The sequence below is a fragment of the Corvus brachyrhynchos genome, unplaced genomic scaffold, assembly GCF_000691975.1.
Source record: "Corvus brachyrhynchos isolate BGI_N302 unplaced genomic scaffold, ASM69197v1 scaffold202, whole genome shotgun sequence".
In the NCBI taxonomy this organism is placed as follows: Eukaryota; Metazoa; Chordata; class Aves; order Passeriformes; family Corvidae; genus Corvus; species Corvus brachyrhynchos.
In genome coordinates, this window is record NW_008238132.1 from 5,831,980 (window position 1) to 5,844,001 (window position 12,022).

Consider the following 12,022-nt stretch of genomic DNA (forward strand, 5'->3'; position numbering starts at 1 on the left):
AGAAAACTGTTTCTGGGAGCTTTCGCAATGGCTGTCATGGGGCATTTCTCTATTTTACTGTTCCTCCTTTGGCTCAGAGATTTGAAACTCTAATTGCCTCAGCTTTTGTGACAGAGGTCATAGAACCACAGAATTATAAATCATAGAATTATAGAATATCCTGAGTTGTAAGGGACACACACAGATCATCAAAGTCCAAGTCATGGCCTTGCACAGGACCACACCAAGTGCAGAATAACATTCTTTTATGCAAGCATAGAAAACCTTATAGAATAGGTTTGGGGTTTTTTTTTTAATTAGCATCACTGATTTATTTCCTGAAACACTAATGATTACTAGAAAAACTATTAAAGCCGTCACTAAGAGAACCAATGCCCTTTCTGGCCACTTCTCATGTGTTATGACTCTTTTATCATCTGCTTTATCTAAGCAGACATTCATAGCTCAGCACCTTAAACTAGAGGTGATTATTTATTCTGTTTTGCATTGTGAAATTTTTCTGATTTTTGAAATATCTTCATTTATCTGTCAGAAAAAAGGGCTGAGAGGGAAATGGTTGAGCAGCCAAAACCACTCCATAGACCTCTGCCTCCTAAGCTGCTGTCTAAGCTGTCTCCACCAAGGGAGAATGTTGACAAAGGTAAACTGCACAAAGACGGTTTCTGTGGTGCGTAGTTACAAGTGCCACATGTTCTCTAAAGTTAATACAGAAGAAGATAGATTGGCAGTTCAGCTACTAGTGCAAGGCAGTGTGAATGAGACTGCAGTATGACCCACATGACCTGCATCTCTTTGGGAGGCTCTTCACATAAATTGGGGAAGAGTCTTCTTGGCAGGTCCTGGAAGTTGAGCCTTCCACCTATCAGATTTGAATACTACCCACTGGGTAATGGAGGCATTCCCCCTAGCTCATCAGAAAATATGGGACATAACATAAAAAACTGCTGGTGTCAAGAAAAATAAAATTGGATCACATGGTGTCAGACCATAGGGGAAGTGAGATACAACTTGGATTCAGATAAAATATAAAAAATGACATTTTGGGGGGTGGTCATGCTCTTCTCAGAATGTACGATCCTGTGAAAATAAATATCTTGGCTTACATTATTTTACAGGCATCAGGGAATTCTAATTAAAACAAAGGACTGGCCGTGCAGTGTGCTCCAGAAATAACCAGGCATTTTGTATGCTTCTTATATATGTGAATGGAAAGCTCTTCCCAGTTTATATAAAGTAGCTATTGATTAAATATTTAAGGACTAACCTCTAAAAATAAATGTGAAAAAGAATAACATGATCTATAATTATAACATTTTTAACCTAAGTAATATATAAATAAGATGGAAACTAGGCACAACTCCTGAAAACAGATCTGTGTAGAAGAACCCTGGCATCTGTGCAGGTTTACTGACTTCTGTCAAAAACATCAAGCCCCAGGATCTGCTGTAAAAAATTAGAATACAGAAATTTTACAATGTTTTCTTCACAGATCAGCACAGCAGAATAAAGTTGTAGCATGAAAAAAAGTGCTGTCTCTGTGACTGAGATAAAGAGACAAAATAAAGTTTGGGGTTTTTTCCATCTAGCTTCTGTAATTCTGTAGGAGTACCTAAATAGCTAAAACTCCTCAATCTTCACATCGAAGCAGTCAAAGAGAAAGAAAATAAATCAAAATAGTTTTTATGATGCTTGAGAGAAATGGTAAGTAATTTGAATTTTCATTTTGTTAGAATACTGTCATACTGTACTTATCCTCATTATGTAATATTAAATTGAGTAACAATAATATATTAAAAGCAATACCTTTCTAACAGTATGAAAAATAGTAAAGAAAATTCATCTAAAGAAGTAAGGTTGAAAAGTCAGATAATATAATTCTTGGTCCCTTGATATTATTAAGCCCTGCTGAATATTATTTTGAAAGTCTGGTAAAATCTGTTTAGGTATGATACAGTTCCAGCCTGGCACTGCCCAAACAGATGTAAATATTTCTGGCTCACTATCAGAGCTGTGATTCAATGATTTAAGCTATTTTAAAAATGATAGAAAAACCTTTTATCTGGAAACAAAGTTCTGTTGTGCTGGCTCTCATTCTAGTAGTACATATTACTGATGAATGCTATTTATAGATTGTGTATTTATATAGTAAACATGACAGGAATGTAAGAGCTTGCAGTAAAGTTTGTTCAAGGATCATTTCTCCAAATGTAACTATCACACCTGGAAGGTATTTATACAGCAGCCTGCCCATTGATCAGCAAGCAACCCCTCAGCAATGGTACTTCTATCATCTTGGTGTATGGAATTGTTTTGTGCTTCATGAAGTGTGAGACTGAGACTGAAGAGCAGAAGCCCTGGGCTGGGAAAAAAGACAGTGTTGTGTGGTGTCACTGTCTTTTGCCTCGCAGGGGAATGTAGAAAGTGGGACTATAACAAAATGAAGTCGTTGATTGAAAAGACAGCAGAAATGTCATGGGGGGTGGACTGTGCCCACCCGAGGGCTGGAAGCTGTCAGACACAGTGGCCGAGGGCAGGAAAGCCAGGGAGATAAGCCAATGGTCCCAGATTTCTTTGAGAGCTAAGCTGTAGCAGAGAGATATAAAGAGTAACTTCTCCCTCAGCAGGTCCCTAGAAATGAGTCTCCCTTGCTAAGGGAACAGAGCCTCACCACTGTGGAGCTAAAGAGACTGAGTGAAGGATAAATTACTAAGTATTTCTTTGATGATAAAAATGTTCACAACTAAATGACTGCTGTCTGCAGTGTTGTTCAGAAACCAGGGAGTAGTTCAGGGCCCAATGGTCCTCCAGAATGAGGTCTTTGGAGATAGCCCTGGTGGCAAAGTCCTGAGCCCAGTTCCAGCACAAAGGTGTATGAAATGAACCTTTGACACAGAGTTTGTATCTGGTTTCCATGGCACAGTTTTGGTAGTGAGGGGGCTAAAGGTGTGTCTTCCATGAGAAGCTGCCAGAAGCTTCCCCCATGTCTGACAGATCCAACACCAGCCAGCTCCAGGATGGACCCACTGCTGGCCAAGGCTGAGCTCAGCAGGATGGTGGTAGCACTTGACCACAGCCCCCATTCCCTGTCTTCCTGCACCACTGAGGGGAAGAAGGTAGAAAAATCAGGAATGAAGTTAAGCCCAGGAAGAGGGGAAGGATGGGGAGAAGGTGCTTTAAATTTTTGAGTTTTTTCTCATTATCCTGCCCTGGTTCAATTGGTAATAAATTCAGTTCATTTCTCCAAGTCAAGTTTTGCCCTTGATGGTAACTGGTGAGCCATGTCCCCCTGTCCTTACCTCGACCCACGAACGTTTTCTTATATTTTCTACCCCCTGGCCAGCTGAGGGGAATGACAGAGTGGCTTTGGTGGGTACCTGGCATCCAGCCAGGATCAACCCACCACAGTAGTGTGGGACACTAGGGCTCAGTGCCAACTGTTGCATTAAGGATATAGAAATTTGGCAGAAAATAAAGCCCCTTGCACTCCAGCTGATCCTCAGAGATCAGAGGGGCTGGATGTGCCTGGGCTTAATTTCTGATTATAGCAAATTTGGCACTATCATCCTGGTCAAGTTAAGTAAGAACTTGTTCAATCCAGGTTCAAAAACAGTGCAGTTTATTGAAGCAACAGGAAAGCAGGTTCAGAATTGTCAGTGATAAATGCACTGACCACAGTGTTAGTGTGTGTCACTACCAAAGGTACAGTAACAGAGATCTGTCAGTGACATTTATATATATTATATCTATATATCTGCTCCAATGTAGTTGAAGGTGCAAAGCTCACCTAAGCATCCTTTCAGAGGCAGAGACACAGTCTCCACCAATCTGAAGCAGGCAGAGGTCTTTACCCCCCCATCTCTTTTTTTTTTCTTTTCTGGTCCTGGAACTCCCCTGGCTTGTACTATAACTTTTGGCCCTTCCCAGTGAGGTAGAAGAATCACATGTTGTAGGTGGGGTTTTGGTGACTGTGGTCATAAATACAAGGCATGTTCACTTTTCTCTTCATTTTCATTCTTAGGGGAGCAAAAGATTATATGCAAATAGGGCTTAATGAGGGTGTTGGTTACTTTCAATCAGAATTTTCAGTTGCCACCAGAGGTAGAATGAACACTCCACCTGCTGAGGCAGCTGTAAAGGCTGTCTGACCTCTGTTAGAGGTGAAGCCTCTGGCTCGCTCCAGGCATTGTTCCATTGTCAGCCCTTGCTTTTTCCCAGGCTCTAGATAAGCAAGGGGCAGCCTTGAACCAGCCTCATCAGATCTTCATAGACTTAAAGCATGTCTGACAACATAACACATTATTCACCTCATGACCATAGTCACACAAACAATACCTATAAAAAGCATAAGAAATTCCATGAAGTGAATGTGACTGAAATTCTGTGAAGTGCCCGATCCTACAGTCACTGTTGAGATAATTTCTAGAAGCTGGTTCTCTTGTTCCTTTCACAATTCCCTGTTCCTTGACCACGACTGACCTCACTTTTGCCATCACACTTTAAACACGTCCCTTCCATGGTGCTTTTTTCATGTGGTATTTGCCTGATTTGCCTTTCCCATTCAGTAGGATTAGCATGAGGTTTAGGTGATCCACGGAACACTGTGGAGCATACAGGGAGGGGCACACTCACCAAAGGAGCCCCATCTACTTCTCAGGTGAAAGATCTCATTGCATTGGCACATGGCAATTTGCAAATGGATCCAGGATCCCTAAATAGGGACTTGTCAGTGATACAAATGGCCATATTTCACACACAGGAGAACAAACGCTGCTCATTCATTCTTCATTAAACTCACAAGGTACATCTGATAACCTGTCCTTTCTTTCCTGCTTCTGAGCCAACTCTTTTACTGGATACAACACATCATTCAGCACAGTGTGTGGGAGAACTGCATTTGTTTTGGAAAAAAAAACCTAACATATATAGTGATCGGCAGCACTGAGATGCTTGGTCTTAATTGTTGGTGCATTTTCTCTGAACAAGAAAAATCCACATAGGGCATGGAGAATTTGTCACGTGACCTTTCGTCACGAAGGACGTCAGAGGATCCCTGTCTTGGGGTGACTTTATGATGTGTATCTCCTATCACTGCCCTATGCCCAGAAATTAATTTTGTGCCTTTCTGTGTCTTTAAACTGAGCCTGAGAGGGGGGAGAAAAAAAAACTGAGCAAAACTTTTCAAAGCAGTTGTTCAAGGACACAGAGATACACAGACTCCTCTCTGGGTCCTGTGGCAGCGAGAGCGGAGGGAAGTGCCCTGCTTGCTTTTCAGCCAGCTTTCAGCTCCTTTTCTCCGGAGGTAGACAGAGAGTTGAACTTTGTTTTCCTGGGACTTTGGTTTTTTCCCTTCTTCTTTTTTCTGGACTGTTTCAACATCAGAACACCTCAAGAGAGTTCTCCACCGAGGCCCGGAGGTGGGCCCACGACCCAGCTCCAAGGAGGGGGAGAGAGATCTACGGAAGGACTCTGAATTTTTCCCAGGCTTCTCTCCACAGTGAGAGGTTTCATTATTTAGCATTATTATCCTTTTCCTGTGTGTTTGTTAAATAAATAGTTTTTATCTCTTTCACTTTCCTCTGAGGAAAATTTTTTTTTTTCCAAACCTGGTGGGGTAGGGCTGGTTGTAACCTGCTTTCTATCAGAGGATATTTTTCCTCCAAATTTGTCCAAACCAGCACAATTCCTCATTAAAAATGTCTTTTTTTCTCTTGTCTTCAGCGGGAAGGCTTTTTGGACAAATACCTAGCTAGAGCATCAAAGAGCACAAATAATAAAAATGGAAAAGAAGGGTCTGGCAGTGCTCAAGGGCTAGTCAGGCAAACAGATGCTTTCCTCAGCAATGAGCATGTATTCCACAATCCCTTCAAAATCCAACGTAAGGACACACGCCAGTCTGTTCATCAGATTTACCATGGTCAAGTGCAAATCCAACTCAAAGGACCACTTCTTCAGACCCAGCTGGAGCCTGGCAATGCACAGCCTGTTTGACCTCATTTGTTCTTGTCTAATATGCTTCCAATAAAGATGTGCTGATCTCCTTAGTCAAGATAATATCCATGGGCAAATACACTTGCAGCCCAAAACTACAGGTTTGCATGAATTAAGGAGAAGTTTGATTCCCTACAAAGCAAGCTTCCCAACAGAGCAGAATGATGATAGATACTTCCCAGGTCTAGTTCATAAGAATAACAATCCTGCCTGCTGGTCTTTGCCAGGCATAGCCTCAAGCATTACTGTCTACTCAGGCAGCAAAATGCCAAATCAACCACTTTGAATGGTGCTGACATAACTTGGGTTGAATTACAATTTCACAATAGATGCAGTGCTGGGCAAGTGCCATGAAAATCATGCAGGATGCATCAGAAAGAAGATGAGACACAGTAAAGATACAGAGAAAATGGCAAAAGAGGGTGAGACAAAAGAAATTAGAAATAAACAATAGAAAATTTAAGGCAAGGGTACTACAGAAAAAACCCATGTAAATCAGTTATCCCCACAGCTACTCTAATAATAAGTTTTAAATCACTAATATTTAGTTTTAAATCATTCTAAGCACTTCATTTTCTTGCAGTGGTAGGGTAAGAAATACAAGATCACTTTTCTTTCAATGAGGTTACAATTCCAAGAGACACTTTAAATGAAAGCTGCTATTGACTCTTGAACACAGCAACATGAGCAATGCATCTTTAAAGAATATACCCTGAAGGCTAAAAGCAATTTTCTGCTGCAGGAAGCAACACAACACTTCCACTTGGGACCTAGACATCAGTTTTTCCTCAGACTGTCTTGTTCATACTACATCTCTTGAATGTTTCACAGCTACCAGTGAGAATGTCTGCATTGGATTTTCACTTTTGCTGGAAATGTTTTTCATCTTTACAATCACATTGTAGATTTTTTGTTTATACAAAGAAGGATTTTAATTTTAAAGAAGGTTTTTAATTTTAATGAAATATAGGCAATGCTTTCTTACTGTGACTATAGTCATCTGTTACTACCCTGGGAAATCTTCAGCACTGAAGCATTGTTTTCCTTGCAAAGCAGATGCCAGGGATCTAAGACAATTCTGAACTCCAATGCAGTATATAAATTCTCTTCCATTATAGTAATCGTCATTATTTACATTCATCTATGTATTTACTATAACCCTTAGATTCTGTCATATTTATTGGAACCCTCACATTTATATTATATAATACTACAGGGATTAATAGGTAGTGTATGTTGCATAGATACACTTTATTGTGTATCTGTTGTGAAACATTAAGTTCTGGTTTACATGGAACTAGATGCCAGATTATATATATTAAAGTGTATTTGAAATTATATGAGGCAATAGTTAAATATTATCTCAGGATCTATATTGTTTGAGACAGCGTATGCAACGATAAGAAGAAGAATGCAGAAGCAGTGCTCTCCTATCAGAGTTTGTATAAAACTTCCTAGGTTAGAAATTAAAGAAAGAATTTGATAAAAGAGCAACAAGCTGCAGAAGAGTTTCTCTGCCTGGGTTCTGGAGATGTTTTGGATTGCATGTTTGAATGGTTTGGATCCTCTATAGAGGATGAGTATAGTCCAGAACTTGACTAGGCTTCTTGAGTAAATATAGCCAGTATGCCTTAGGAAAGTTACAGAGGGAAGTCTAACACAGTTGAACAACATGAGAGAGTGTTTCTCTATAAAGCTGATTCAATTTTTATGTCTCTTTGGGCCTACTTTTTGTTCCACCTTCCAGATTTGACTCCTTTAATGGATATCTTTGCCTTAATCTGTCATTTAATAATTTCCTCTTCTTTCCTGTACAGGTACGTGCTGCTTATTTTCCATGACTTCACTGAAATGATGTAAAGCTGAAATTTTACAGTTTAGTCGTAGACTTAGATACAAAGTTTTTGCCTGGGCAAAGGCTGTCTGTGGACAACAGAGTTGTAGGTGCAGGCTGGAAGGGAGTTCTGGCCACACCCTACTCAGAGCAGCACCAGTTTAGATTTTAGATGTCTCCCTCAGGAGCACAGGACTCTTGACCTAAGGAAATAATCCAATATTTTTTCAAACTTTTTAAAATGCTATCCTCATCCTCCCTGCTTTTCTGACTCATCATCTGTATGCAGCCAATTATATAAGACCATAAAATGTCAGATAAGTGACTTAAATTAAGGTGCTTCCAGCAGTCAGACCTCTCTTTTGAAAACTTTCACTACTCCTTTTGTGAGCTGCAAAGCAGGACTAGATGACTTCCAGAGGTCCTCTTCAACCTATATTTTTCTGACTCTGTGATTCTCTGTCATTTCTAATTTTAATTTCTAATTCATCATTCTATTTTATTTCTTTGTAGGTTGTTTTTATTAGAAGACCTCTAGTATTTGGATGTTGCCTATAATGATATTAACTTTATTCCTAATGACATCGAGAACCTCAGGTATGTAAACAACAGAAAATGAAAACAGATTTGTACATCATAATGCTCTGGACCATACTTGGATATTAATTGTGCCACTGAATACACTGGAAAGACTCACTGCCCTCCCCCACCCCAAATCCTGTCCTATATGAAAATCTCATTTAAACAAAAACAGAAGACGATAATTGCACACCAGAAACAGCTGTGGATAGTGTAGAGCCAGCCACTATTTACAAGAATCTTGATGATAGCTGTAAGTCAAATATCCCCATGCAAAATAGGATTATTCCCTCAATTAACCATACATGTTCACATACTCTTGATTTGTATGATAAAGAAAGAGAAAATGTATTTCTAAACCATGTGTGGTTGTTTTTAAGCAGTGTGAAGTGTTGGTGAGATAAAAATTAAAATGGAGACCCACCCAATAGAACCTGTAGAAAAAAAAGTATTCATACATGAGACTGAGTTGTTCTTTGCTGACCTTAATGTTGATGTAATCTGTATATACATGTCTAATACATTCAGATGCTCACATTCCTGTTTTTCCAGATAACCCAGGTATTTAATTACCACTAGAAAAGTACCGTACATACAATTGTGTCTAGAACGTAAAGTGCACTATGAGAAACACATAACATTTTTTATGTACGTAACCAGCCTGGTTTATTAATTCACCAAATGGGAATCAGGACAACATTAATGTGGACAAGGTTGGATATGGTGTGAAGAGCCTATAAATGCCTAGTGATGCCTCAAGTTACTTTAAAATTGAATGTTTCAACACTGAAGAGAACCAGCTCTCTGCTTTGCCACCTGGGATTTTGAATCTTCCACTAAAATTCCTCTGAACAAAAAATAACTTCATACACCTCTTGTTCTGGAATGATAATATTCAGAATTAGCCTCAGAAGCTCACTCATGTGTCTGCCATTTGCTTCTCCAGAAAGAATCTAAAGGAAAAATACCTAGACACTAAAGACAGAAAACATTAAAAAATTTATTGGATGAGTAATACAGAAATATGTCCCATTTCCTTGCCTCCCCCAAGGAGTATTGTGAGCAAGAAATATGCAGAGATGACCCCCAATCAGTAACTGTACAAGTATTAGGAGAGTGGAAGTTCGTAAATGGCCCATTCTTTCACATGAAATTAATGTTGATCTGAGGCAGCTATTACATAATATGGGGTATGTCATGGTTTGCTCAAATCCAGATTTTGAGTGTAGCTGGATGAAAGTGAAACAACTTTTAAGGGAGATTTATCAGGCATGCAAATATTTCCTTGTGTCTAAGGTTCCTAGGATTTTACACTGCCACCTGTCCCCCAGACAAATGTGTGTTGCAGCTTCATGTTGTGGCTGTGTGTCAAGCCAGTCTGTTCAGAAGGGAGATGGACCTGAAGCTCACAGCTGAGAAAAAAATTATGTCAGCTCCATTTCTGGGAATTGCAGAATCATTTTTTCCTCTCTCTCTCCACCTCACTCCACTGTACAGCACATTTTTCTATTTTTGACATGCCTGCCTCCTTCCCCATGGGAGCCATGCAGACTGTGCATTAAGGCCAGAGTAATTACTTCTCTGCAGTGGTGTGGGCCTACACTGAAGTAGAGCTTCAGTTTAAGCACCTTCTCTAGTGATGAACCACAGCCATTTTGAGGCCATATAATTTCTTTAATCTGCATTTGTGAGTGACAAGGTTGAGCTGCTCTGTGTGTGTGTGTACATAATCCTAGAAGGATGAAGCAAAGTTTTTGACCCAGTTTCTTCCCCAGTTTCTTCTTTTACTGTCTGTGATTGTTGCAATGGACCTTGGTGTGGAACAGGACTTTGGCTCATCTGACATTACAGGAACACACTTAAATTTGGAAGACTTCCCTTTTGTTTCCATGCTTGCTCATCATCATACTACAGAAACCTCATGTTTCAGACTGAGTCTTGTCTCTTGTACCTTGTGAAAAGTGATCTGGATTGCAGCAGAGAAACTATGAAGGGGTTAAAATAGTTAAGAAATATGAGATCTCATGTTATGTTATTCTGCTGGACAACTTGGGCTTCAGCTGGAGCAGTGATGGCATCAGTGCTTTCAGCTCTGAAAGGTCTGTTTCATATCAATGGATATATAGTTGAATCAAAATGAAAGGCAAACTCAGCCCTATGTAAAATCAATGAATTTATATGCTGACCCTGTGTTTCCTCCAGTGATGGGATCAGATTTTTTCTCTCTGCTAGGACTATGTCATTTTACATCATAAGGCTTTTCATTGCTTTAAAAAAAAAAAAAAAAGACTATTCCTGGACCACAAATTGCATATAGGACCTATTTGTCAAAACTGCAACATTTTTGCAAGCTATAGAAGGTCTTGCAAATTAATCTTGGTATTTCTTGTAAATACATTTTGTTTACTATAGGAAGAACACCTGTATTTTTTAATGAGTTGAAAATCTGAAATGTCTGATGTTTTTCTAAATACTAAGATCCTAAACAAATAAAAACATATTGCCTAAGTGCCCTGATGAAGAAGTTAGCCTGCAACAGAACTGGGATCAGAGTTCCAGCTTCTGATTTGCTGCCCCTTGACCACCATACTGCTCAGTAAAGGCTTGCTTGGTGCTTCCTGTTGTTTCCCACATAGTATCTGTACAAGTGACACAATATACAAACACAGTGAAACTGAACTGCCTTTTTAATTCTAAAAAATAAAACCTCTCTGATTTTATTATAATTCACTTAAGAGGACAGATAAAGAATTATTAAGTGTGACAGATTTTCATATCTTTTGGCTAAGTGACAAAAATCCAGCCTTTTTTCACAGCTACAGTTGAAGGGTCTTGTTCTGATCTTTGTAATATTGTAGTTTTGCCTATTCCAAGGCAAACATTTTCTATATTAAAGGATTTATACCGTAGGTCTGTAACAAGACTTTGGGCCCTGATGCACTGAATCCAGTGCCTGAGTCTTCCCTGACAGTGGAACGCACGCAGCTACAACCTGGACTGAACAGGAGGAAAGGACTCCCCAGTATGCCCTTATGGGACTGGCCCAAACCTGGTGTTTTCATAACCTTCAGCTGGAAGTGCCCTGGATTTGTTGTGTGTCTTAATCGTCAATAATGTAAATTGTCCTAAAAGTCAATATTGTTTGACCTGAGGCTGGAAAGTCTGGAAATGGTTTTTCACAGATACTGTATACACAGCACTGTAAAGTCAGGTGGGACTCCGAGACAGAAGAGGGAAATGCTAAGGGAGAGATGAAAAAGTGATGACACAGGTCTTCTTTGTACCCAAGCACTCCTGTGCACAGATGTACACCTCTGCCCTGGGAATACAGTATTTGTCCCAAAATAATTGCTGGATAAATTGCATCAGTAATATCAAGGGCAGAGCTCTACACATGGGCCTCCTGCTTCTGTGAGCACTGGGCCACAAAGGCAGGTGCCTTCTGCTGCCCTCTCTCTCTGGCCCCACGAATCTTGCATGCCTGATGACAGCTGTGTAGCTGTAGTAGCCCCCCTTTCTCTCCCCACCACCCCTTCTGCTTTCCACCACATATCTCTTTATTCTTATTGACCTATGGCTGATGGGCTCTGCTCCACTACGGTTCCAAGGAGTGAAACCACC

The 12,022-nt window shown here is 40.0% G+C and overlaps 1 protein-coding gene across 1 annotated transcript; it reads left to right on the forward strand.

Moving 5' to 3' along the window:
• Nucleotides 1-552: 552 nt before the first annotated feature.
• On the forward strand, nt 553-11,942 carry LRRC63 (leucine rich repeat containing 63). Its single transcript, XM_017733661.1, is given in 9 exon segments — nt 553-667; nt 5,380-5,414; nt 5,719-5,968; nt 7,685-7,753; nt 7,756-7,805; nt 7,865-7,932; nt 8,336-8,419; nt 9,162-9,412; nt 10,177-11,942. Coding segments are annotated over 9 exon segments (1,152 nt in total). The 3' UTR covers nt 10,407-11,942.
• The last annotated feature ends 80 nt before the right edge of the window (nt 11,943-12,022 follow it).